A 27,807-nucleotide genomic window follows, 5' to 3' on the forward strand; every position below is an offset into this window, starting at 1 on the left:
ACCTCGGCACTCCTCAACTCCATCAGCGTCGACTCCTCGTCACCACTTGTAAAACTCGCCGTGTGGAGGAATCGTGGGTGGGAGCCCCTGGCTGACGTGGCCATTCAGTGCTCCCAACCTTTTATACCATTGCACTGCCCACCGACCACACCCAGTTGAGATGCATCTGAAACTGCTCCTGCAGAAGCCCCTCTTCAACATTCCTGGGTTATTGTTATGATTACATTAATAACAACCTTTCAACAAATAGATATTTAAAATATTAAAACTTGATACAAAACTAAGCAAGGTATTAAATGCTTTCTACAATAAAAGAAACAAATAAAATCACTTATCTGAAGCGAGTACTTTAAATTATAGGGATATGATCTATGAAAAGATGCTGGGACTCTTCCTTTTGGGGGAGGGTGCAATCTATACAGGAATAGATTCCTCATCCTTCCAGGTAATTATATTTGGCTTGGTCCTCCTCCTTCAAAACCAAATTCAGTCGAGGCACTTCCCTGGATTCCCAAACGTGAGCTGCCAGAGTAAGTCTACCTCGCTTACTTTTTATTCAGAACCCTAGTTGTGATCAAACAACGATCGTGTAGGACAGCACCAGGGGCTGAAGAGAGTTAAAGGGAAGATGGGGTAAATCAGGAGGCAGTGGTTGGATAACACCAAACTTTGGTTTATTTTTAAAAGTCATGTTAAGTGTAGAAGGAAACGACCGAGGGAGGTAAGGAGTTCCATGGTTTATTGAGGTTGTGAGAAGGAAATAATGTAGTCAGAGACAGCAGAATGAGGGAGAACAGTTTAGAGCCACCAATGACCAGAAGAGCACAGGGACATGGAGCCAAACGGTGGGCGATGGGAAGAAAAGGTCAAGGTTGAGAGTGGTTACAAGAATGAGATGGAGGGAGTCCTCCTCACTTCTCTTGTACACTCCTCTTCAACACTCCGATGAACAAATGAATAATAATAACCTTTCAACAAATAGATATTTAAAATATTAAAATTTGATAAGTTAAGCAATGTATTAAATGCTGATGTTCTCAATAAAAGAAACCTAAAAGTTAAATAAAATCACTTATTTAAAATATACGGAAATGATCTAATTCCATTTCAGATATTTCTGTTACAGTTCACAGGTGGGTCTAATTGATATTTTCTAAAATATCAAGTTAACCTAAAAGAGTCCTTTAAATACAAGCAATCGTCAACAATACTAATAAATTGCCCATGGCGTCGTCCACAGTAGGTTCATGAATATAAGCTTTTTTTATATACAAGGTGAGAGGGATACTGGCCGGTGCATTCCTTCACCTGGCCAATTCTAACTGGACCAGTAATGGTGGGTCGGGGTAACCCCGGTGCCACAGGACAGTGATCAGCACCACAAGTGCCCCCTCATCCCGAGGAAGGCGCCATTGATAAAATAGACCAACACGAGCTCCAATTAAGCTGGAAGAATAGAGTGAAAATAAATCAAGATCTCATCGCGTGACCGATCATACAGTAAATAAAAACTGAAAATGCTGGAAACACTCAGCAGGTCAGGCAACGTCTGTGGAGAGAGAGAAACAGAGTTGACGTTTCAGGTCAATGACCTTTTATCAGAATATTATCGCCGGGGGAATATGTGACGCGCCAGGCGTACATTAGAAACTGAGGGGAGCCGCCGGGACTGACGGACGCTCCAAAAAGTTAACATTAGCTGATTTCCAGCTGTAGTTGGACGGGTCCGACGCTGGTGTCCCCGTGAAAGGTGGGCGGCCCCGGCTTATGGTCTTGCCTCGTTGTTTAGCTGCACTATCACTTTCCTGAGCTGCTCTGCTCTGCAGCAGACCATGGTTCTGACTTTGCGCTGGCCAGTTCCCGCCAGGATTACAAAGTTAGTGGCAAAATAAAGTTTAAGACAACAAAAAAAAGTTAAGAAAAGCGGAAAAAAAACACAAAAGCTGAATGTAAGCAACATTTTCAGAAAGATGCCAACATGGAAATAAAATTGAAAAATCACCAAACAGATTACACAGAGAACAGAGGGGGGGAAAGAAGGGGAGGGCAGGGTTAAGTAGAACGGCCAGAGCAGTGAGGGGGCAGATCCAGGAGTGCAGCGGTGGCCATGAGACAGGTCTGCCTGAGCTCTGTGAGGTGTACACGCACAAGAAAGAATTGTGTGTGATCATCCTGTGGTCGGTCTTGCTGAGAACCAGAAGTGTAAACAGCCTCCTCCAGTCTGCTCCATCTCCCAACATGGATCCATGGACTGAACATGAACTAAACGAGATAGGAGCAGTTTTCCTTATCTCCACCCGGAATTATAGATAGTAAATGGGGTGTTTTTCTCTCCTCTTCTGAAGGTGCTTACTGAAATTTCCATCCGATTCCATGGACCCCAGCAGCTGGCTGGTATCTCACCCAATTGGCCATTCTTCACGCGTGAGCCCGGACAGTATGGGCTGACTATTCGAACATGGGGGGGGGGCGGGGAGAGGAGTCACCACAGCTGAGCCCGAGAATTCCTCACCAGATTCCCCACATTAAATACTGATCAGGAACTAGAACGCTGCCTGATTTTCCCTCTCCCCAGCTCTTGCCGATAAGACATTCTTCCTACACAAACGTTAGCTTCCGTAGACAGCGTGTGATACTCGAGCTTATGTGCAAAGTATCTCAGATATGGGGCCACAGGAAGAACAAGGAATCTTTTTTACTGTAGGGAAGTGCACTGGGAATGGTACAGGATACCAAGTGTGCACTCAGATCTCTCTGACCGATGGGAAACATCATACTGATGGACTCCTATTAGTACAGACTAAAAGCTTTTAATTCGCGTTTACTAAGAAGTAACATCAAACAAAGTCAGTAGTTTAGATTGCTTGCAGTATTTCACATAACTTTACGTCTGTTCCAAAACAATAAAAGCTTTAACGTTTTAACAGTTCCCTCCAGTAACTTTGGACCATGCATCTGGGATGAAAAATGTTACTTGGGGCTGTACCCTACTAGTCTGCAGCCTGTATAGTCGAATAGCAAACTAGGGAAACACCAAAGGACACAAACTACCAGCCCAAGTTATAGGTCTCTCTTCCCATGGAGGTGACGGAGAAAGCAAAACTGAGAAAGTTTTTCTCGCGGGGACCTCTGATGGGATAACCATTACAGGGGGTTATAAAATGCAATAGACTAAGTGTAGAGAATTGATAGTCTGGGAATGTTAATTATTTCTGTCACTTGAGAGAGGTTAATATCTTGTAACAGTAACATACCCCACAAAGATAACCGACAAACTCCCCCAGAATGCAGTCACAGAATCATTTTAAACTACTGACATAGTTATAAATTCCTATAAAATAATATCGAATCTTATGATCTGAGACAGGATGAATTCTCTACGGCATCACAGACTCTTTTAATTTAAAATGTGAAGGTTGTGGCTATTCTTAGAATCCAGCCGGCCAACATTTAGTGAAGTGGATTATGTTCCCTTGCGCCTGGACTGAAATCTGGGGAGTCTCAATGTACCAATGGGCTTAAAACAGGAACCCCTCAACAACGAATAGTTTTTTTTTCATAGCCCTCCCTCGGTTAAGTACCCTCAGGGACGGACTGGCTGTGTGGGAAGTTTCCCGAGTGGCCCCTTGAATGGTTCCACGGCGCCGTATTGTTGGTGCCTCCCTTTTTCTGTGACAATCCCAAAACAACCCCGTGTCCTTTCGGGGTAGCCAGTCCGCCCCTCACCATCCCATAACTACCAAACCTGTGGCAACAATACTGGAGTAATGGATCACTTAACACATCAAATCGAGCACTGCAGTCCTTTCAACATTGTTCAAACTTTTCTTTCAGAGAGAAAAAAATAACTTTAAAGGTTGTTGGCAATAATTGCACAAACAACAGGTGTCCCTTTGTGTAAAGATGCCCTGCTGATTATCCCTGTAGTGTAGCTGGGCGCTTACACTCTCTCCCCAGGTGGGGGGCTGAGCTGTATTTATAAGGAGCAGAATTGATTCGCTGTATTTACCAAGGATTGTGTGTTTGTGTTTAAACACTAATGTAATATAAATTCCATACTATTTACAAGAGCCGAACCACTTTCGAGCAGGACTATTTTCCTTCCCCCAATTGTGTCTGTTTTTGTTTTTCCTGAAGGCACTAACCCTGGGATTGGGGAGGTGAAATCAGGAAGCACCTTTTCACATAAAGGGTAGTGGAAATCTGGAACTCACTCCCCAAAAGACTGAGAAAGAGAAAAAACAACACAGTAGATAGCAGAGAAGGGAGGGAGGGAATGCAGGAAAAGAGAGAGGGGAAGGAAAAGTTCTTAGGAATATGGAATCAAAATACCAATGTAAGTTCTGTAAATGTATTCCTGTTACAGAGTTCAAAATATTAATGTTATTGCTGGGGGGCTCTGTTAAGGGGCAACAATGGTCTTGAGTGAAGCTAAATAGGAACAGGAGCAGGCCATTTAGCCCTTCAAGACGGTTCTGCTATTCAATTAGATCAGGACTGATCTGTACCTCAACTCCATTTACCCGCCTTTGTTCCATATCCCTTGATATCCTTGTCTAACAAAAATCTATCTATCAGTCTTGAAAATTTCAATTAATTTAAAATGTGAAGGTTGTGGCTATTCTTAGAATCCAGCCGGCCAACATTTAGTGAAGTGGATTATGTTCCCTTGCGCTTGGACTGAAATCTGGGGAGTCTCAATGTACCAGGCTTTCTAACTTCTCACTCATTCCCTTCGTTTTCCTTTTCTATATCTCTTGCCTTTCAACTTTCTTGTGCATTTTCGCTCTGACTCTTTCCCGCCCTGTTTTAATCGCCTTCTCTGGGGTCCCATCCATCCCCCACACAGTAAATCGGGTTAGGTGTATGACCCCGGCGGGCATTAGGACCGCGGCGCAGTCACTCCCGGGCTAGCGGAGAAAGTTTGGCAGAGCTGGAAAAAGTTTTTTTGTGTCAGTTTGGAGGAGTCCCGCGCTCAGAGTGACAGGGCGGTGACACCTTCCGAGTTAGTTAACAATAAGCGGCTGGACTAGTTTGAATGAGGCTGGGATGAGCAGTGGGTTGAGGTGGGAATAGCTCCCGCCCTCCTCCCTCTTCCACCTGGATCTGGCCCGGGTTTTCCAGCCCTTATTCTCCTCATGGCTCTCGGTCTGTGGCTGTTCACTCTGTGCTCGCTCCCGGTGTTGGCAGCCGATCCCGGCTGGCAAGGAACCTCGACCCTCGCCTTCGTCTTTGATGTGACCGGCTCCATGTACGATGACCTGGTGCAGGTTATGGAAGGAGCCGCGAAGATCCTGGAGAGCACGCTGGGCAGAGCCGGCACTCCGGTGTCCAACTTCGCGCTGGTGCCGTTCCACGACCCAGGTGAGTGGGTGAGAGGGAGAGACTGGGAGAGAGAGGGAGAGAGTGAGAGACTGGGAGTGAGAGTGAGAGACTGGGAGTGAGAGTGAGAGACTGGGAGAGAGAGAGAGTGAGATACAGAGTGAGACTGGGAGTGAGAGTGAGAGACAGAGAATGAGAGTGAGAGACAGAGAATGAGAGTGAGAGACAGAGAATGAGAGTGAGAGACAGAGAATGAGAGTGAGAGACAGAGAATGAGAGTGAGAGACAGAGAATGAGAGTGAGAGACAGAGAATGAGAGTGAGAGACAGAGAATGAGAGTGAGAGACAGAGAATGAGAGTGAGAGACAGAGAATGAGAGTGAGAGACAGAGAATGAGAGTGAGAGACAGAGAATGAGAGTGAGAGACAGAGAATGAGAGTGAGAGACAGAGAATGAGAGTGAGAGACAGAGAATGAGAGTGAGAGACAGAGAATGAGAGTGAGAGACAGAGAATGAGAGTGAGAGACAGAGAATGAGAGTGAGAGACAGAGAATGAGAGTGAGAGACAGAGAATGAGAGTGAGAGACAGAGAATGAGAGTGAGAGACAGAGAATGAGAGTGAGAGACAGAGAATGAGAGTGAGAGACAGAGAATGAGAGTGAGAGACAGAGAATGAGAGTGAGAGACAGAGAATGAGAGTGAGAGACAGAGAATGAGAGTGAGAGACAGAGAATGAGAGTGAGAGACAGAGAATGAGAGTGAGAGACAGAGAATGAGAGTGAGAGACAGAGAATGAGAGTGAGAGACAGAGAATGAGAGTGAGAGACAGAGAATGAGAGTGAGAGACAGAGAATGAGAGTGAGAGACAGAGAATGAGAGTGAGAGACAGAGAATGAGAGTGAGAGACAGAGAATGAGAGGGAGAGTGAGAGACAGCGAAAGAGTGAGAGAGAGAGAAAGAGTGAGAGAGAGAGAAAGAGTGAGTGAGATACAGAGTGAGAGACTGGGAGTGAGAGTGAGAGACTGGGAGTGAGAGTGAGAGACTGGGAGTGAGAGTGAGAGACTGGGAGTGAGAGTGAGAGACTGGGAGTGAGAGTGAGAGACTGGGAGTGAGAGTGAGAGACTGGGAGTGAGAGTGAGAGACTGGGAGTGAGAGTGAGAGACTGGGAGTGAGAGTGAGAGACTGGGAGTGAGAGTGAGAGACTGGGAGTGAGAGTGAGAGACTGGGAGTGAGAGTGAGAGACTGGGAGTGAGAGTGAGAGACTGGGAGTGAGAGTGAGAGACTGGGAGTGAGAGTGATACAGAGAAAGAGAGTGAGAGTGATACAGAGAAAGAGAGTGAGAGACTGGGAGAGAGAGAGAGTGAGAGACTGGGAGAGAGAGAGAGTGAGAGACTGGGAGAGAGAGAGAGTGAGAGACTGGGAGAGAGAGAGAGTGAGAGACTGGGAGAGAGAGAGAGTGAGAGACTGGGAGAGAGAGAGAGTGAGAGACTGGGAGAGAGAGAGAGTGAGAGACTGGGAGAGAGAGAGAGTGAGAGACTGGGAGAGAGAGAGAGTGAGAGACTGGGAGAGAGAGAGAGTGAGAGACTGGGAGAGAGAGAGAGTGAGAGACTGGGAGAGAGAGAGAGTGAGAGACTGGGAGAGAGAGAGAGTGAGAGACTGGGAGAGAGAGAGAGTGAGAGACTGGGAGAGAGAGAGAGTGAGAGACTGGGAGAGAGAGAGAGTGAGAGACTGGGAGAGAGAGAGAGTGAGAGACTGGGAGAGAGAGAGAGTGAGAGACTGGGAGAGAGAGAGAGTGAGAGACTGGGAGAGAGAGAGAGTGAGAGACTGGGAGAGAGAGAGAGTGAGAGACTGGGAGAGAGAGAGAGTGAGAGACTGGGAGAGAGAGAGAGTGAGAGACTGGGAGAGAGAGAGAGTGAGAGACTGAGAATGAGAGTATGAGAGAGAGAGTGAGAGACAGAGAATGAGAGTGAGAGACAGAAAAAGAGATGAGAGACTGGGAGAGAGTGAATGAGAATGAATGAGAGGGAGAGGGAGGGAGTGAGGGAGAGAGTGAGAAAGAGAGAGAGACTAGGAGAGAGTGAGACAGAATGAATGAGAGGGAGAGAAAGAGTGAGTGAGAGGGAGGGAGGGAGAAAGAGAGAGGGGGAGTGAGAGAGTGAATGAAAGAGACAGAGAGAGAGTGAATGAGAGAAAAAGAGACAGAGAGAGAGAAAGAGACTGAGAGTGAGTGACAGGGGGATAAGAAGGGAACGAGGCAAGTGGGTGGTGGGGAGTAAGATTTCCTGCCGGGATTCAGTGTTTCAGGGTGAGATGGGTACATTTTCTCTTTGCCCCCCACCCCGAGTTTTCTTGTCCCCTCTGTTTGTCTCTCTCCTCCCCAGTTTTTTCTCCCCCCATTCTCTCCTGAAAGCATGGACTCATTCTGAGGCAGGGTGAGATCGGACTGGTCTGAGAGTGAAAGGAGACAGATTTAAAACTAGAGAAGTGTTTCCCCATTTAAGAAAAAAAGAAAAAAGACAAAAAATTCTGAACGATGACCACAATGATCGCTATATTTTTTAACAGTAAAAGATAAGATGGAGGATTGATTAAATCTCCCCCCCTCCAAGGTGCTGACTCCTGTTGGGTTGCATTTCCAGGGGCAGTGGTCTCCCTTTTATATCTTGCTACTGTGGCAATTCATCAAATGTAAACCGTAAACTGAGGCAGGTAGTTTGACTGGGGTGGAAGAGGGGGGGGGGTCGAGAGGTTGGGTTGGGAGGGGGAGAGAGGTTGGGTGAGGGGTTGGGGAGAGGGGTTGGGTGGGGGGCTGGGGAGAGGGGTTGGGTGGGGGGTTGGGGAGAGGGGTCGGGTGGGGGGTTGGGGAGAGGGGTCGGGTGAGGGGTTGGGGAGAGGGGTCGGGTGAGGGGTTGGGGAGAGGGGTCGGGTGAGGGGTTGGGGAGAGGGGTCGGGTGAGGGGTTGGGGAGAGGGGTCGGGTGGGGGGGTTGGGGGGTTGGGGAGAGGGGTCGGGTGAGGGGTTGGGGAGAGAGGTCGGGTTGGGGGCTGGGGAGAGGGGTCGGGTGAGGGGTTGGGGAGAGGGGTCGGGTGGGGGGCTGGGGAGAGGGGTCGGGTGAGGGGTTGGGGAGAGGGGTCGGGCGGGGGGGTTGGGGAGAGGGGTCGGGCTGGGGGGTTGGGGAGAGGGGTCGGGGTGGGGGGTTGGGGAGAGGGGTCGGGTGGGGGGCTGGGGAGAGGGGTCGGGTGGGGGGTTGGGGAGAGGGGTCGGGTGAGGGGTTGGGGAGAGGGGTCGGGTGAGGGGTTGGGGAGAGGGGTCGGGTGAGGGGTTGGGGAGAGGGGTCGGGTGAGGGGTTGGGGAGAGGGGTCGGGTGGGGGGGTTGGGGGGTTGGGGAGAGGGGTCGGGTGAGGGGTTGGGGAGAGAGGTCGGGTTGGGGGCTGGGGAGAGGGGTCGGGTGAGGGGTTGGGGAGAGGGGTCGGGTGGGGGGCTGGGGAGAGGGGTCGGGTGGGGGGTTGGGGAGAGGGGTCGGGTGAGGGGTTGGGGAGAGGGGTCGGGTGAGGGGTTGGGGAGAGAGGTCGGGCGGGGGGGTTGGGGAGAGGGGTCGGGCTGGGGGGTTGGGGAGAGGGGTCGGGCGGGGGGTTGGGGAGAGAGGTCGGGAGAGGGGTGGGGAGAGAGGTCGGGTGGGGGGTTGGGGAGAGGGGTCGGGCGGGGGGGTTGGGGAGAGGGGTCGGGCGGGGGGTTGGGGAGAGAGGTCGGGAGAGGGGTGGGGAGAGAGGTCGGGTGGGGGGTTGGGGAGAGGGGTCGGGCGGGGGGGTTGGGGAGAGGGGTCGGGCGGGGGGGTTGGGGAGAGAGGTCGGGCGGGGGGGTTGGGGAGAGGGGTCGGGCGGGGGGGTTGGGGAGAGGGGTCGGGCGGGGGGGTTGGGGAGAGGGGTCGGGCGGGGGGGTTGGGGAGAGGGGTCGGGCGGGGGGGTTGGGGAGAGGGGTCGGGCGGGGGGGTTGGGGAGAGGGGTCGGGCGGGGGGTTGGGGAGAGGGGCCGGGTGGTGGGGGTGGGGAGAGGGGTCGGGTGGGGGTTTGGGGAGAGGGGTCGGGTGGTGGGGGTGGGGAGAGGGGTTGGGTGGGGGTGGGGAGAGGGGTCGGGTGGGGGTTTGGGGAGAGGGGTCGGGTGGTGGGGGTGGGGAGAGGGGTCGGGTGGGGGGTTGGGGAGAATATTCATACATATTCGTTTCCAGCTGGGGGTCTCTGGATGGCAAATCAGGAGCAGGAGCCGTGTCTGATATTCCCCCTCACTAACCCGTGAGCTGCCGCCCGGCTGAGATTGACTAACTCGGCACAAGACTGGGAATTGGAACCTTCGGTGAGGCGAGGCACAATGTCTGTGTCTGTAAACCCGTTGGTGGAGGAGAAGAGAACAATGTTTTCCAAAAACTAGTGCCCCTTTAAGGTAATAAAAATTTGAAGGGAGTGGACAGGAAAAAATGAAGAGGGAAATCTGGAAGAGAAAAATGAACGTGAATTCGATTAAAGAAAATGGGGAGTTGTGAAGAAAATGTTTAAAACTGAAGAGATCTAAAGAAAAAGCATTGAGAGATGATGGAACAAAAGTGAGGGCTGAATTGAGACAGGTCAGATTACAGGAAAGCAGGATTCTTTTAGATTCAATTAGATTAGATTAATTTAAAATGAAATATGTAGCAGATGTTGGAATCTGGTTTTGTTTTCAATTCCTTATGAACAAACTTCATTGACTGCTTTGGTGTAGTGCTGGGGTGGGGGGTAGGGAGGAGAAAGCTGCTGTCATTCAGCTTTGTGGTGTTCCTGGTGGAGAGGAGCCCCTCTCACCAGGGAGGGGAAGAATTAAGAGGGCTAGTTTGAACAGGATGGTACGTGGTGCTTTGTATCTAATCATGACCGTGAGCAATATGAGGTTAAAGGTGAAGTGTGCGATTCTGAATTGCCTCATGTTCCTAAGATTAGAAAGGCAGATGCCAGTAGATTTATTGGTGTCTTTTAGACTCCCATTTTTACTCTTATTTTATGTTTTAAAATACTAATTAACAGTAGCCTGAGAACAGACATTCTGTGTACTTTAGGAGTGTTGCTAATATTTGTGATTACAATTCTGTGACTTTAGGACTTCGATGTTTGCGATTAAAGAGAAATCTAAAATTGTAGGAGTCTTAAAAATTGCTACTTTATAACGTTTCTTGTGTGGGATCTGCAAGCAATAAAAAAAAAACAGCCTGAAATGGCAGGATTCCTGAGTCTCGCCAGTGGTATTGCAGAACTATCAGCCTTGGCTCAGTGGTAGCACTCTCACCTCATTTAAATCAGAAGGTTGTGGGTTCAAGTCCCACTTCAGAGACGAGCGCATAATCCAGGCTGACACTTCAGTGTAGTACTGAGGGAGCGCTGCACTGTCGGAGGTGCCGTCTTTCGAATGAGATATTGAACCGAGGCCCTGTCTGCCCTCGTAGGTGGACGTAAAAGATCTCACAGCACTATTCAAAGAAGAGCAGGGGGAGTTCTCCTTGGTGTCCTGGTCAATATTTATCCCTCAACCAACATCATATAAACAGATAATCTGGTCATTTATCTCACAGCTGCTTGTGGGACCTTGCTGTGTGTAATTGGCTGCCACGTGTTCCTACATTACAACAGTGACTGTACTTCAAAAGCACTTCATTGGTTGTGAATCAACACAAGTTCTTCCTCTTTCTTCTCTGCAGCAATCCTCAAACAACTGTGCACAAGATGATTTGCACACTGCCAGCTGCTCAGAAATTGCAAACACAACTTCAGTATTCTGGTTGCTGGTGTTGCGGGGGGGGGGGGGGAATTGTGGGGGAGGGGGGTGTTGAAGACCTCGACAGATTAGCAACATAACAATAGAATAGTTCACTTGTATTGCTGGGCCAAGGGCAAGAGGTTTCTGTTTACCATTGTACTTGAAGGCTGGGTGGTGGTCCCTGCCTGCGGAAACAGTACTGTGATCTAAATGGGGTGCAACCCTCCTCCTCCTGATGTAACGTTAATGTCTCCTCTGAAGGACAGCACCTCTGACAATGCAGCACTTCCTCAGCACTGCAAACATTTCAGCCTAGAATATGGACTGAAGTCCTGGAGTGGGACTTAAACCCACAAGCATCTGACCCGAGAGGAGAGAGTGCTTTCAAGTGAAGCCTGGAAATTGCAAAGCTCCATTTGTGTCACTCCCCGGGGTTCATTTTACATAATTTAAAAGTGCCTGTCCTCTTTCCCCCTAATTTTTTTTTGCCTCTCTTGAGGAAAACGAATAATCCTTGGTTGAACTCAGCAATATTGCCCCACCACTATCGAGTGACAACTCCAGGATATGGATCTGACGTAACCTATGTTATCAACCCCGACTGGTTGCATTGCACAGCTGATACCTCCAGCAGGACCAGAGCCCACGTGTTCTGTGAAGTATTTGATCCACCTCTCAACCCTATAACCTACAGTCCCTTTCATCATCAGATATCTGCCCAGCGCCTTTTTGAAACAGTTAATTGACTTATTACTAAAGGGGAAGGAAAGTCTCGAGTGAGTACTATTTGATCAAAGTACTCCCCCAGTATCTGTGAAAAATTTCTATGATATAAAAATATTCTTGCCCTTTTAGAAGGAATTTCCTGCCCCAATTTAGACCCACCGTTGGGCTGCTTCCCCACAGTGAGCTGTGGCGATGTCGCAGACAGGGAAATACCCTATGACTCCCAGAACAGCTCCGTTCATTTTAACGGAAATCATAACTTTGGATTATCTGGAGTCGTCCCACACTGGTAAAACACACTGTTGTCAGGCAGCTGGGTACTGTGTCGGCAGCGTGTCTTATTAGGGCCAGGCAGCTTCAGATTGCCCCCAACCCAGACTGGCCTGAAGTTGCAACCCCATCAAAACCCATTAAAATGAACGTACCTGGCCCTTCCCTGTCAATGATGTCACTGTGCCAATCTAGAGGGAAAGAGACTAAAAAAAGTTCAAGTTCTTTTTTTAAAAAATGTTGTACTTTTTTTAACATAGGCATGGGGCTGACACAGGAGTCCAGATTTTCCAATTGCCGTTTTCTTATTCGAAATTAAGGTGATAAATCTAGTGTTAAAATAACTCCAATTGCAAGATCTAGGTTAAAGTGTTTTTACCTTGCTCCGGGTGTTGCTTTCCCCCTTTTACATTTGGTGTTGTGCACCTGTTTCTGCAGATGTGCTGGCTCGCTGATACAGAGACCAAGAGTGGAAACCAACGAGACTGACTCCTTGCGTTTATATTCACAAAGGCTGCCTACTTCCACCTCTATGCTCATCTCCGCCACCACCTCAGCCCATCTGCCGCTGAAATCCTCATCCATACCTTTGCTAGCTTTAGACTCATCTTTTCGAATGCTCTCCTGGTCAGTCTCACATCCTCCACTCTTTGTAAACTTCACTTGATCCAAAATTCTGCTGCCCATTTCCTATGTCAAACCAAGTCCCACTCACTCATCATTCCTGTTCTTTCTGACCTACATTGGCTCCCAGTCCTAAAATGCCTCAAATTTAAAAAAAATCATCCTGTGTTTAAATCACTCCATTGCCTTAGCCCTCTCTATCTCTGTGACCTCTTCCAGTGCTAAAATGCCCCTCTGAACTCTGTTTCTCTGACTCCAGATTTTTGTGCATCCACCCCCCTTTGCCCAACCATTGGTGAATGTGTCTTCAGTTGCCTAAGCCCCATGCTCTGGAATTCCCTCCCTAAACCTCTCCGCCACCCTTTCCTCCTTAAGACCTTCCTTGAAACCCAAGTTTTTGATCATCCTTCCTAATTTCTCCAACTTTGGCCAGGCATCTATTTATTTCCTTGTGCTTCTCTGAAGTGCTTTGGGATGTTATAGATCTGTATAGGTGCACGTTGTTATTGATGATGAGTATGTTTAATGGAGGTGTAGGGTCAGTGGGCCCTCTGTAGAATAAAGGTGTTTAATGGAGGTGTAGGGCCAGTGGGCCCTCTGTAGAATAAAGGTGTTTAATGGAGGTGTAGGGTCAGTGGGCCCTCTGTAGAATAAAGGTGTTTAATGCAGGTGTAGGGCCAGTGGACTGGTTATAGAATGTGCTTAATGACTGTGTTTATTGTTGGTGTAAGGCCAGTGGCTGACTGTAGAATATGTGCGATTAATGACTGACTATAGGGGAGATTTTCTTGGGTTAGTGCCTAGTCGCATTGGATTGCCTGGGTGAGTAGATATTGGAAAATTGGGCAGGTTACAGTGCACAATGGAAGGAAAATTGGATGGGTATCTTTATGGGCGGTGCTTCAATCCGTCCGATTGTCCAATATCCACTGTGCTTAGGTATTCCAGTGCATTTGGGTGCAGATCCAGGAAAATCTCCCCTTCATATGTTTAATGACTGTGTGTTTCATGAATGTCTTTAATGCTGGTGTACGGACAGTGGGACTGGATATAGAATGAGTGTATTTAATGAATGTGCAACCTTGATCTGAACTTTGAACCTCATATCCTCTCTATCACAAAGACTGCCTACTTCCTGCTCTGTAACATCATTCACTTTTGTCCCAACTGTAGGCCCATCTACCAACGAAACCCGCATTCAGACCTGGTTATTCCAATGCTCTCCTGGCCAGCCTCCCATCCTTCACCCTCCATAAATTTAACTCATCCAAAAGTTTGCTGCCTGTATCTTATCCCACACCCACTCATGCTCGCCTATCACATCTCTCCTCGCTGATCTATGTTGGCTCCTGGTCCCCCAATGCCTCAGATATAAAATTTTCATCCTTGTGTTTAAACCCAGCTCTAACCTCCTTTCTTCCCGTCTTCTCGACGTCCGTAGTGCTACAACGCTAGCCTCTTGTACATCAGCGCTACCTTTGACCCACCATTGGCTGTTGTGCCTTCAGCTGCCTAGATCCCACTCACAGGAATTCCCTCCCTAAACCTCTCCACCTCTTTACAGCCCTCTCCTATTTTAAGATCTTCCTTAAAGCCCATCTCTTTGACTTCCTTTTGGTCGTCTCCCCTAGTCTCTCCTCTTTTGGTTTAGCATCTGTTTTCCTTCTGCCTCTGTGAAGCATCTGAGGGTCTTTTTGTACATTAACAACCATTTTTAATAGTATTTTAAATGAGTGTGTTTAATGCTCGATACTGATTCTGTACCTGTGCCCCTCACACACTGGGCACCTTATGGCTCAATGTTGATTCTGTACCTGTGCCCCTCACACTGGGCACCATGTGGCTCGATGTTAATCCTGTACCTGTGCCCCTCACACACTGGGCACCATGTGGCTCAATGTTAATCCTGTACCTGTGCCCCTCACACTGGGCACCATGTGGCTCAATGTTAATCCTGTACCTGTGCCTCACAGACTGGGCACCATGTGGCTCGATGTTAATCCTGTACCTGTGCCTCACACACTGGGCACCATGTGGCTCGATACTGATTCTGTACCTGTGCCCCTCACACTGGGCACCTTGTGGCTCGATACTGATTCTGTACCTGTGCCCCTCACACTGGGCACCTTGTGGCTCGATACTGATTCTGTACCTGTGCCCCTCACACTGGGCACCTTGTGGTTCGATGTTAATCCTGTACCTGTGCCTCACACACTGGGCACCATGTGGCTCGATGTTAATCCTGTACCTGTGCCCCTCACACTGGGCACCATGTGGCTCGATGTTAATCCTGTACCTGTGCCCCTCACACTGGGCACCATGTGGCTCAATGTTAATCCTGTACCTGTGCCTCACAGACTGGGCACCATGTGGCTCAATGTTAATCCTGTACCTGTGCCCCTCACACTGGGCACCTTGTGGCTCGATGTTAATCCTGTACCTGTGCCCCTCACACTGGGCACCTTATGGCTCGATGTTAATCCTGTACCTGTGCCTCACAGACTGGGCACCATGTGGCTCAATGTTAATCCTGTACCTGTGCCCCTCACACTGGGCACCTTGTGGCTCGATGTTAATCCTGTACCTGTGCCCCTCACACTGGGCACCTTATGGCTCGATGTTAATCCTGTACCTGTGCCTCACAGACTGGGCACCATGTGGCTCAATGTTAATCCTGTACCTGTGCCTCACAGACTGGGCACCATGTGGCTCAATGTTAATCCTGTACCTGTGCCTCACAGACTGGGCACCATGTGGCTCAATGTTAATCCTGTACCTGTGCCCCTCACACTGGGCACCTTATGGCTCGATGTTAATCCTGTGCCTGTGCCTCACAGACTGGGCACCATGTGGCTCAGTGCCAACTCAGCAGAAATGGGGCACTTATCGCACACCATGTGACTCAAATGGACCTTGATGGAAAACACTCGATATGTCAGCCCAGATGTACCCTGGGTGTTTGCTTGCGTGGAGTGTTTAGTTTTGAGTGAGGGTATCTTCGATTTGTGGATTTCGAATATTGAACTGTGATAAACCTTCAGACATCCAACAGTTTAAATTTCTTGCATCACGCCTCGTTTTTTAGATTGGGGAGAGGCGGGGGAGAGGGAGGGGGATTATATAAACATTCGGTGAATCCCTGGTTTTATTTCTGGAAGAGTTGAAGTCAACCTCGAGAAATAGCACTGCTCACGTTTCCACTTTGTGCTCAAACTGAAGCAACAGAGACAGCAATAAAACTCATAACCAGGATGTCAGATTCACGAGCGCCTCAGGCACATCAATAAACACCATCATTGTGTGTGTCATCAACAATAAAGTTTACAGGAAAAATCTAGTAAATGGGATTTATGGATGAACAGCTGTCAGAATTCCAACAGGGCTCAACAAGACCCCTCCAGATATTAAACATATTGAAAAGAACTAGAGCCTACAGTGATATTATTATACTGCTTGAATGTGATCTCCTGGCATTCCTCTGTCTGCTATTTTAAAATAAATGGGTTAATGTCTCCATTAAATAGAGGGCAGAGGAACGTCATGATGTGTTGAATATTCCCCACAAGTATTGCCATCAACTATTTCTAAGTTCATATTTTTTACACAAAGAACTGCAAAGAATCTTCTGTACATTGTAGTTTCTTCCGGTATTCTCTCAGGTTGAACCCTCTCTCTGTGCTGAGTTAGTTGATCTCAGCTCAGGACACTGGTAGGGAAATTAAAATTGACTTCAGCACCACTTAGGTGAAACAGCCCAGGGCTCCCAATGCTGATCGGTGTCTGACGATCCTGTTGAAACGTGCTCCATGTTTGGAGACTGGGTCGCCTGTGATGTCAAATAACCTGTCCAGGCTCACACATGAATAGGTTGTTGAGCAAGGTACCAATGGGCTGTAGGTGCCTATAGACCAGCAACCCCTGCATTACTCCGCGGCTTCATGAGAGGATGAGAGGGGGAGGATATGGTAACCTTTATCTAGAGCGGTGTGAACTCGTCAGGTGCTGAGAAAGCAGGGTGCTCCCCATTGTGTGTTTCCCCATTGGGTGTCTGTTACTGTCTTAGCACCATTGCTGTTGGCAATATCTCAGACCGCTGTAAACCTGTTGTGCTTTTTTATTTAAAAGATGAGCTATTTATTGAACAGTTCCAGATATTTTACTTCCTCTTCTCAAGGTCCTGCTCTGCTGCTTACTTAGTTCTCCTGGCACGAATTCCAAACAAACGGGCATTGGAACGGGCTTGCAAATGCCTTGAAGTTCTTCTCATCCTCCGAGATCACCTGGGTCTTCTCTCTCTTCTTTTTTTGTAAACATTCTTGATGGGCATGACCGGTCCAGTTAGCTGAGTTACCTCCTTGGTGTCTCCTCTCATTCATAAATTCCAGGCCCCAAGGGGGTTTATTATCCTGCCGGCCTCCTGTTATTGCATCAGCATCTCTCCAGTAATTTATCACATTCTGTCGGCTCCCCTCCTAGCCATCCCGTTTTCCGTGTTAGTTTGGAGTGTGGGTCAGGCGTACAGACCTGCTGTTCAGGCTTTGAAATGGGGATTAAAAACATATCCACGATATTAAACACAGACTCGCCAATTCTGCACGCCTCTCTCATGTTCCACGTACTCAGCCTGTGCTTCCTCTCGTTCATACTCCTTGTGTCCCTGTGTATCTGGGTGCATCCTCCCACTGTACATTTCCTCCCTCTCTCCTGTTCTATCTTACTCGCCCTTTCTCATGCCCAGATTGTAGTGTGCACTGTGGAGCACGGCAGCATATTTTTGTGATGCATCTCCTTAAAATACCTAAAGCTCCTGTGAAGGCTCAGTTGCTAAGGGCAACTTACGACGCGGTACTGAATTATGCAGGTCGGTAAGATCCCATGTTCAGCCCCTGGTCACTGCTAAGTTAGCCGATCTGGGGGGGGGCAGCAGGAGAGGTGGAACAATTGGTTTCAGTGTCCCTGGGCACGAGAAGGGAAAAATCAGCTCCTGGTCATTATCCAGTGATTGCAGATGGAAAATGGGCAAGTGTGGACATCGAGTTCTAACAGGATCGGGACCGCGCAGCGATCACCCCACGGTCAAATAGCCTGCTGACACTCATGGCCTAGCGCCATGAAGAATGGCCGTTTTGAAGAAGTACTGGAAGGTGTGTGGCATCGGTGGAACTATACCTCAGCAAGTCAGTGCCTTTAAGGGGCAGGGGGAGAGGAAGTAAGTTTTAGGGTCAGTATATCTGGTGAGTATTGGGCAGAAAATAATGATACGGTTCTCTGTGTTTAGTAGATGCACAGATTGGTGTAAGTCTTTAAAACACCAATCCGCAAACAGAAAGTCAACCTGAGATAAATCTCCCTAATTACTTCAAAGTATTCTAAATATCTATCCGATTTAAATCAGATATTAGTTCATTAGAAGCTACAAATAATTCTGTTGTTGGGTTAAAGTGATGCCCTTGGCTGTCTCTACCCTCTGGGAATGGTGGCAGCACTTCCTATGTGGAGAGGACAGAAACAGATTAAGGCCTTGTGCGTGGCAGTGTTAGTCAGTACATGTGCCCCAGTGGATGTGCCAGAGGTCTTGCAGTCTGTCTCACTTTTGTTCTTCATCTCTTTTTTTTTTCTTCTTCTTTCCTTCTCCCTATCTCTACATTTTATCTCCGGTGTTTCTCCTTTTTTTTATACGACTGCTCCTCGTGTCCGTTGGCTCTCCATGGCTGAGATTGAGAACTCGGTGCATGGGGCATTGTCAGTGGAGAGAGAGAGAGAGACACCACCAAAGAAGGTGATTCTCCATCTGAATTCCTTGCACGAGAAGCCAAACCCTAGCCTCCATGCGACGCCTTGCCGTGATATCGCACCTATTCCCAGCCAGTGAAACAGTAAGACTTCAGCATGGGCCCAATCTTAGCCAGTGGAATAGTAGGGAGAATCCTCCTAATATTATCGTGTCTTCTCCAAGTAAAATCTGAGTGCCGTTTAGTCAGCACTTGCATATTCAGTGGGGCTGAAAGGAGAAATCATTTAGTTTATTGAGAAAAAGTTTCCTAATTTGAGGGAAAAGGGCCCCAACAAAAAAAAAGTAGGGACATAAATACGAGGCAGAAACTGTCAGCTGTCTCAGGTGGTGATTATGTGATTTATTGCACACAGACATGTTTTATACTGTGCTTTCCCCTGAGGGTTTCGGATCAGGCTGACATAAGACAGAATACATTTTATGTATTATCTGTCTTTCTCTCTCTTTTTCTCTCCCTTTGATCTGATCTTTTTCCCTTCCTTGTATGGAAGCACCTGGTGCCCATTCAGTGGTTCTCTGTCCATGTCTGAGATTGGGAGAGCAGAGGTGCAGAAAACAGCTGAGGTGGTGATTCTCCCGTCAAAATTCCCTGTGGCAAAAAGACAAACGTTAACAAGTCAGACGGGGGTTACGTGCCAGATTTACCCCCCACCTCTCCCCCGACAGGCTCTCCTTACACATTTGTGGGGAAACAAAACGTGTGACTGAGAGCTGAAAACCCTTTGGGTCCTGCCAGGATTTCCACCCACAATGTTCTCTCCCTCCCTCCCTCCCTTTTCTGAAGGTGTTGAGCCATGCTGGGTTACGGCTCTGTGACCTCCCTCCAGTGCCTGACCAAAGTGGCCATTCACATGTAAGGCTAAATGGTGAGTGTGTTCACTGGCTGTTCCACAACGGGGCACGTCACAGCTGAGCCTAACCCTGTCCTCATTTGACATCCACATGTATCCTTTCCAGTAGGGAGGGTTGGATAGTGATCCAGAGTGGGAATACCGGGAGCTGGATATTTTGCGTGTTGCAGCGAGTGAGTGTTATGATGGACGTCTTAGATCAATAAAAAATGCCATGAAATTTTCAGGATTCAAGGTGAGAGCCTCGTAATAAACAGTCTAATAAGTAAGAGCCTCGTAATGAGGTAAGTGTAACTGAGAGGGTTATAATGAGGCTGGGGTGTAACAGAGAGGATGTTATAACTGAGAGCCATATAATGAGATAGGTGTAACACAGTGTAACTGAGAGGCTTGTAATGAGGCTAGGGTGTAACAGAGAGGGTGTTATAACAGAGCCTTATAATGAGACAGGTGTAACAGAGAGGGTGTAATAACGTTTATACAGGAGCAGAACAAGCAATCTGTGTGCTTGTGCTGTTGTAATGACAAAGCTAAGAATAAAAGGCATTAAAATATCTATGTTACACCCTCATATTTGAATGATATTGTTACAATAATGAAGTTAGCTTTGGTCCAACCAAATGCTGAAATGCATAATGTTATGATGTGGCAAAATGCAAGGTGCGACCCATGATTCACCATGTTTGAGATCTTAGCCCTACCCTAAAGGGGAGGGGGTGTGTGGGTGGGTGTGTGTGTGGGTGGGGGGCGGGGGGGAGCTGAGTGGAAATCAACTGCCTCCCCCCCCCAAGGAAGCAGGAAAGGAAAATAAGTCAAATTGTGACTGGCAGAGGCCTGGGAGAAAATTTCTCTGCTTGCCCACTTGTCTTCTCATCTGGGGAATGTTTTTGCAGAAGACCTAAAGGGGAGGGGAGGGAATAAAACCATGTTTTTTTTTTAAAAGGCTCCCACAGTGGCTCTGTGAGTTTATCCAAGTGAGTAGCTGAGTCGGACAGACCAGGATGGTTCCAGGTTTGATTACCAGCCTTTGAGAAGTTAACTGATCTTAGTAGGGTTGGCAGTGGTTGGGATGCTACAATTGGCCTAAGTGTCTCTGGCTTAACGTGGGGGAATTGGCCAGTGTCTCTGCTCCTGGATGCTGTCAAGGAGGTTATGATGGAGCTGTATAAAACACTGGTTAGGCCACAGCTGGAGTACTGTGTGCAGTTCTGGTCGCCACACTACAGGAAGGATGTGATCGCTTTGGAGAGGGTGCAGAGGAGATTCACCAGGATGTTACCAGGGCTGGAGCGCTTCAGCTATGAAGAGAGACTGGGAAGATTGGGTTTGTTTTCCTTGGAGCAGAGGAGGTTGAGGGGGGACATGATTGAGGTGTACAAAATTATGAGGGGCACAGATAGGATGGATACTAAGGAGCTTTTTCCCTTCGTTGAGGGTACTATAACAAGGGGACATAGATTCAAGGTAAAAGGCGGGAGGTTTAGAGGGGATTTGAGAAAGAACTTTTTCACCCAGAGGGTGGTTGGAGTCTGGAACTCACTGCCTGAAAGGGTTGTGGAGGCAGGAACCCTCACAACATTCAAGAAGCATTTGGATGAGCACTTGAAATGCCATAGCATACAAGGCTACGGACCAAATGCTGGAATATGGGAATAGAGTAGACAGGGCTGATGGCTGGCGCGGACACGATGGGCCGAAGGGCCTCTATCCGTGCTGTATAACTCTATGACTCTATGACTCTAATCCTGGTGTGTGTGTGTGTGTGTGTGTGGACAGGATGGGTTTAGCTGAGATGTCTCCCACGGTCTAATTGTCTGCTGTCGTGCTCTGTCTGGGCTCAAACATCTACAATGGGACTTGGATGAGGTATTGGAGAGTGACGACCACTTCTGGCATCAAAGCCCAACAAGGATTTAACACCTTCAGGATAGGAAACAGGAGGAGAAAATTAGCAAGGAAAATATTTAAAAAGGAGAACAGAAATGAATAAAAATTTATGAAGCTGCCTGTAATCGTCTATCAGTGCATTATTGTGTGTAATAGTACCAGTGTTTATAGGGAACTGGCTGGAATACTATCTCACTGCAGAAAATGCAAAATCTTGCATTTAATGTTGTTGGTACTCAATTTGTCAGCCGTGGCTCAGTTGGTAGCGCCCTCGCCTCTGAGTCAGAAGGTTGTGGGTTTAAGCCCCACTCCAGAGACATCAGCACAAATTCTAGGCTGACGCTGCAGTGCCGTACTGTGGGAGTGCTGAACTGTCGGAGGTGCTGTCTTTTGGATGAGACGTTAAACCGAGGCCCCGCTGTCCTCTCAGGTGGATGAAATGGCACTATTTCGAAGAGGAGCAGGGGAGTTCCAGCCAGTGTTTATCCCTCAACCAACATCACTAAAAAAGCTTATTTGACCATCATCACATTGCTGTTTGTGGGACCTTGCTGTGTGCAAATTGGCTGCCGAGTTTCCTACATTACAACAGTGATTACCTTTCAAAACGTACTTCGTTGGCTGTAAAACGCCTTGAGACGTCCTGAGATCATGAAAGGTGCTGTATAAATGCAAGTCTTACTTTTTTTCTTTTGAAAGTCTGTCTTATATTACAACAGCTGAGGGAACAGCAGCAGAACTTGTTTATTATCCGTCAGACAGCAAAAAACAGCTCAGTGATAGTGGACAGTATGATAACACTTCACTATTTCATGGTGTAGATGCATTTCATTCCTTGCTGTGTGCTAGACCTGTACCTTGTGCAATGTGATGGGTTTGTTTGATATTTTGTGACATCCAATCAGCCAGCTGATTGGTGCAGGAAATGTTCAGAGATGGTGAGAGCTGGGAGCACGGACTGAGGGAGGTGTAATCATGTACAGCACGCATCGTGGGTTCAAGCTATTTTAAAGAAAGCCATGCCAATTATTCACTCCAGCTTGCTGGGCACTGCATTTTCTTCAGCTGCTGTCTCCAATCCAGAGGTTGGCAGCCTTAATTGTCTCAGAGCCAGTTATACCTTCTTGATGTCCAACTGTTCCTTGATGTCTTTGACCAGTGTTCATCTCTGACTTTCTTTGCTTCCATTTTTCCCTTCAGCAATTCACACATTAGCTGTCCTGTGATTCTCAACTGAATTTGTCCACACATCTGATCTTTCTTTGGACTATTGTCCTACCAAGTTGAGCACTTGGTTGTTTGTAATGTCCAGACATCTAAATGTGACTGCTTGTAGCCTCCAGGTTTCACATCCAAATAAAGGTGTCACCAAACTTCTACAAAAAACCCCTTTTACAAATTATCATCATGATGTGTGTTGCCATGCTAACCTGTTGGCTGGTCAAGCAGTTGATAATGGACTATACCATACCCTCACTCGAAACAGGTCTGTTACCTTATCACCATGTCTGACCTTATAAAGTGCATATATACCTGCTCTCTACAGCTGGGGGTAGCTGTCGAGCTGGGAACGTCACATTTATTCCCATGGGGTATTGGTGTATTTTGCTCTTGTTTCAAATGGAAACCATGTAAAGGTTCGGTCAGAGGCTGGGTATTCTGCGGCGAGTGACTCACCTCCTGACTCCCCAAAGCCTTTCCACCATCTACAAGGCACAAGTCAGGAGTGTGATGGAATACTCTCCACTTGCCTGGATGAGTGCAGCTCCAACAACACTCAAGAAGCTCCACACCATCCAGGACAAAGCAGCCCGCTTGATTGGTACCCCATCCACCACCCTAAACATTCACTCCCATTACCACCTGCGCACTGTGGCTGCAGTGTGTACCATCCACAGGATGCACTGCAGCAACTCGCCAAGGCTTCTTCGACAGCACCACCCAATCCCGCGACCTCTACCACCTAGAAGGACAAGGGCAGCAGGCACATGGGAACACCATCACCTGCACGTTCCCCTCCAAGTCACACACCATCCCGACTTGGAAATATATCGCCGTTCCTTCATCGTCGCTGGGTCAAAGTCCTGGGACTCCCTTCCTAACAGCACTGTGGGAGAACCTTCACCACATGGACTGCAGCGGTTCAAGAAGGCGGCTCACCACCACCTTCTCAAGGGCAATTAGGGATGGGCAAGAAATGCTGGCTTTGCCAGCGACGCCCACATCCCATGAACGAATGAAAAAAAAGCTTCATGGCTTTTGACAGGACTCAACATTGCCCTCCTATACAAAAAACAGCAGTGCTATCTTGCAGGAGCTGACATTATGATTTATAAATATCTGAAGTGCTGAGCTTGGCTTACTCACCAGTGAAACATTTTCTCTTTTCAGTGTGAGGGATGGTGTTTGTTTAAAGTCATGGTTTATATTTTAAGCAGGCAAGGAATAAAGATCATAGAAAGAGAGACGTATTGTCTAATTTTTGTGTGTGTATCATCTCTTTTTCAATTTTAAATACAAGATGTATTTTCCTCCTGCTCTTTCAGTTATTTTAGTCTTTTTAAGTTCCCACCCGCACAACCCAGCATTCGTGGTCAGAGAGCATAGGTGCGTTAGGGTTAGGGTTAACCCTAACCACCTTTTGCCCCTTTTCACGGGCTACCTCTGTTAATTTGCCATAGGGAGCTATGCAAGAGCCACATGCCTTGACTTACTGCCTGCTTTGTTGTGGTTCTCCCTGTTACAAAAACATATTTTATCACAGCCTGACAGACCAGGCCATTAGTCTGTGGTACTAAATGGACAGAAGAAGGTACAGAAGCAGGCATTAAGAATTACAGAAACTGCTGAACCTGTAATACAGGGACATTAAAGAAGAACCCTCTTGGGCAAGACGGCTGGCCAGACACAACTGTAAGATGATGTAAATTATGTCACTGTCCTGGATCCTCTTCCTCTCTGGTGTTTAAAATAAGATACCTCCATTTGAAGAGTTTTATAGTTGCTGCTAAAGGACATCATATTTAAGAGTGGATCGAAGATGATGAGGGTGAGAATACTGGCTTCTAACCTCAGGGACCTAAATCCAGCCTAGTCTGATGGGATAAAAGCCTCCTCTCTGTGCTCGATGTAACAGTACGACATGAAATGAGCTTTAGAGAGTTTCTTATGGACTTGGAGCATGGCACAAAGACTGTCCGTAATTCAGCACAAACTGTTACAAAATTGGCAATTTCAATCAGAGGTCACCAGGATGGCTGTGGGGAAAATGGAAATGTTACATTTGGGTAATAGAGGCACAGTTTGAAGTTACACTTGAGACACAACCCAGTGTGGAACGGAGCCATGCAGACCAGTAGGTATGAGGTTCAATCCTTGCTGTGTGCTGAGTGAGCTGATCTCTGCCAGGGAGGTATTGGTACTGCCCGGACCAGTGAAGAGAAAACCAGCCAGACCCCCTGCTCCTAATCACCATCCAGCGATTCCTGCTGGAAACAGTGAGTAAGAATAGGATTGTGATGTCCTCCCCCACTATTGATGACACTCACTGACTGGGCCCACGTATGATGAATGCCCTATTAGGCAAGGGACCGGAGGTCACGTAGCACCTGTGAAACATGAATCAGTGCCCTCATGAGGGAAGGGGGGCACAAAGGACGTTTAAAAACATATGCCCATGTTCTGTGTGGCTCACAAGGGTGTTGTGTTGCTTTGTTTACATCTCCAAATACACAATACCTATTTGGAGAGTGTCCAGGTAATGTGTGGAGCAGTTTGTTTACAATTAGTGTTTATTAATTGGAATCAATTCAGTCTTTCCAGGGATGATTTAGAGGAGAAGTACACCTGAACGGGCATTGTTGACAGTAGAATTACTAATGCTATGATTCCACCACCAAAGATTTTCCAGTTAAAAGTATATAATATATAAAGCAGTGTCCCAGTAATCCAATTAAATTAGTGTTGGCATCCCGGATTGGAGACTCCACAGAAGATATCTTGCCTTTTTTTTTGAAAAAAAGCACTTCAATCTAATGCACAGATGCTGTAATATGAGTTGGGAGCCTGGCTGATGCAGTGAGTTAGACATTGGCCTTTCACCACCAGGATTTGCATTTCAGTCCAGACTGATGAATGCATCTTTTGTCTGCTGACTGCAAGGGTCCTATGTGAAATGAGTTAGCGTCGTGTCTACCCAGTGGGCACGGACACGCTGCACAAAACTGCCTCTAATTTGGCATCAAATTGGCATTAAATCGAGAGACCACAGGATGGGTGCTGAGGGAGAAATGTCACTCTGGTACAGTACTGCTTCTCTGAGGTTGTGGGGGTTTGGGGTGGTGAGGTGATTTGGGGAGAGTATAGGGAGCTTTACTCAGTGTCGAACTAATCTATACCTTACCTGGCAGCGTTTAACATAGCAAAAACCCGATCGCAAAGAGTGGGAGAAAATATAGTGGGAGCATTACACAACATCAGAAATTTGCAATTATTTGCTGTCAACACTAGCATCATCTTGTGTCCGGAATGAGGAAAGCAATCTTTATATCACTAACGAGCACAAGATTCACCAACCTTTTGGTAAAAGGAATTTGTGTGGAGGGGGCTGGGTTAATTTTTCTTCCTTCTTCTTCTGCAGAGATTGGTCCTGTTACCATCACATCGGATCCAAAAGAATTTCAGAGAGAGCTCCGGGACCTGTACGTACAGGTTAGTGCTGAGCATGCTTGGACCTTTGCCTCTTGAACCCTGACCCTACTGAATAAATAGGAATTAACACATCAAGTGTTTAGAGGATTGGATTGACTCAGTGCTGAGATTTTTGCAGTTATTTGAGTTTTCAGTTGCACCTCAGATTGTATTGTTGCCATTGTGAAAAATAAACAGTAGTGAAATCAGTGGTATAATTCCAGTGGATTAAATCTCTTGCCATTTACCCTGGTGTGTAGAATTCCTGTGAGCCAAACCTCTTCCCATTCACCCTCGCAGTATGGAATTCCAATGGCCCAAGCACTTCCCATCATAAAGCAGATTTTTTCATAGTTTTATTATTGTTGTTGTTAAGAAACCAAGGTGAAGGTCCAAGACTCAATGCAGAACACCACCAAGGATTGAAAAAGAAGACCGGATGTAGTGATTAGGGGCCAGCAAGCTTGGATTTTAAAAGCCTGAAGGGTGTGGAAGAAAGAAGTAAGGAATTCCACAGTTTTCAGCTCCTGGGACAACCTGGGCTAGAGTAGGAATGTGTACGAAGAGTCTCGATTTGAACACAGTGGAAATGTTGGGAGGAAGATGAACATGTAGGAAAGTTCAGCAGAGCACTGACCATAATAGTGTACTATATTGGACAGGAAAGATTGTGATGAGAGAGAGAGAGAGCGAGTGAGAGGTTGGAGGTTAGAGAGGGATCACCAGTAGAGCATCTAGATCTTCATTAATAGCCTGTCCAGGAATGAAAGAGCAAAAATAGACGAACCTCGCCAGAAACCTCCTCCCGGTTATGGATTATCTGCTGCTACTGAGAGAAAGAAGTTTTTTTAAAAGATTATGAAAAATAATTCATTCCAAAATTGCAAATAGAGACAAATTTTTAATAAAATTCAGCTTCAGTACCCATATTCATTGTAGATTCAAAAAGACTGGAAAATACACCAAATAAAGTGTTTTTAAAAAAGATTTCTGGGGAGCGGGCCATGCCCCCAGACCCCCTCTCCCACCTTAAAATTATTTTGTGTTTTCACCATTTGGCTGTACCCTTCAGGTTTTCAAGGATGTATGTATTTTTTCCCAGTATGAATCAAGCAATGTTGAGTATACCGACAGCTTAAGTTATGTGTAACTACTTGTTTTCACACATTATAGGCTTATAAACAGGATAGTCCTTGAGTTGTCAGCTTTTTAGGGGCAACCTCAGCTTGTTTGCAGCTGTTGCTGGTTTCCTGGTTGCCATGCACGCTTATCAAAGTGAGGGATGTCACTGGTGTAGAATATTGGACAGCCAGTGTCGCCATCAATCATTCCCAGGTCGGGTAAAGCACAGTTAAAAGCAGAGTAATGGTCTCTGTACACAACAGAAGAGAAGTCCCAACTGTGCTGGCATGACACTTTTATATTCCCCACACCAGCCATCTTTGGCCTCTGTCATTGAGATTATGGGCAGCTTGGTGCTGTGGCATCATACCCATTAGGAACTTTAAGACTGTCCAAATTAATTGCATGTAGCACCCTTACAGTACACAGGTAGAGGAGACTATCCTGCCATCATCAACAACAACAACTTGCATTTATATAGCGCCTTTAACATAGTAAAACATCCCAAGGTGCTTCACAGGAGCGATTATCAAACAAAATTTGACACCGAACCACATAAGGAGATATTAGGACAGGTGACCAAAAGCTTGGTCCAAGAGGTAGGTTTTAAGGATCGTTTTAAAGGAGGAGAGAGAGGTAGAGAGGTTTACGGAGGGAATTCCAGAGCTTGGGACCTAGACTGCTGAAGGCACGGCCACCAATGGTGGAGCGATCAAAATCGGGGATGCGGAAGAGGCCAGAAT

At 47.3% G+C, this 27,807-nt stretch overlaps 1 protein-coding gene across 1 annotated transcript in view; it reads left to right on the top strand.

Moving 5' to 3' along the window:
• Window positions 1-5,138: 5,138 nt before the first annotated feature.
• The window catches only part of LOC137300344 (hemicentin-1-like), a 270,914-nt gene continuing 248,245 nt past the window's right edge, over window positions 5,139-27,807 (top strand). Inside the window, exons 1-2 of the mRNA XM_067969428.1 lie at window positions 5,139-5,364; window positions 25,893-25,963. Coding sequence (XP_067825529.1) covers window positions 5,139-5,364; window positions 25,893-25,963 — 297 coding nt within the window. The remainder of the gene's footprint in view (window positions 5,365-25,892; window positions 25,964-27,807) is intronic.

This window comes from Heptranchias perlo, chromosome 31 (genome assembly GCF_035084215.1).
Source record: "Heptranchias perlo isolate sHepPer1 chromosome 31, sHepPer1.hap1, whole genome shotgun sequence".
NCBI lineage: Eukaryota > Metazoa > Chordata > Chondrichthyes > Hexanchiformes > Hexanchidae > Heptranchias > Heptranchias perlo.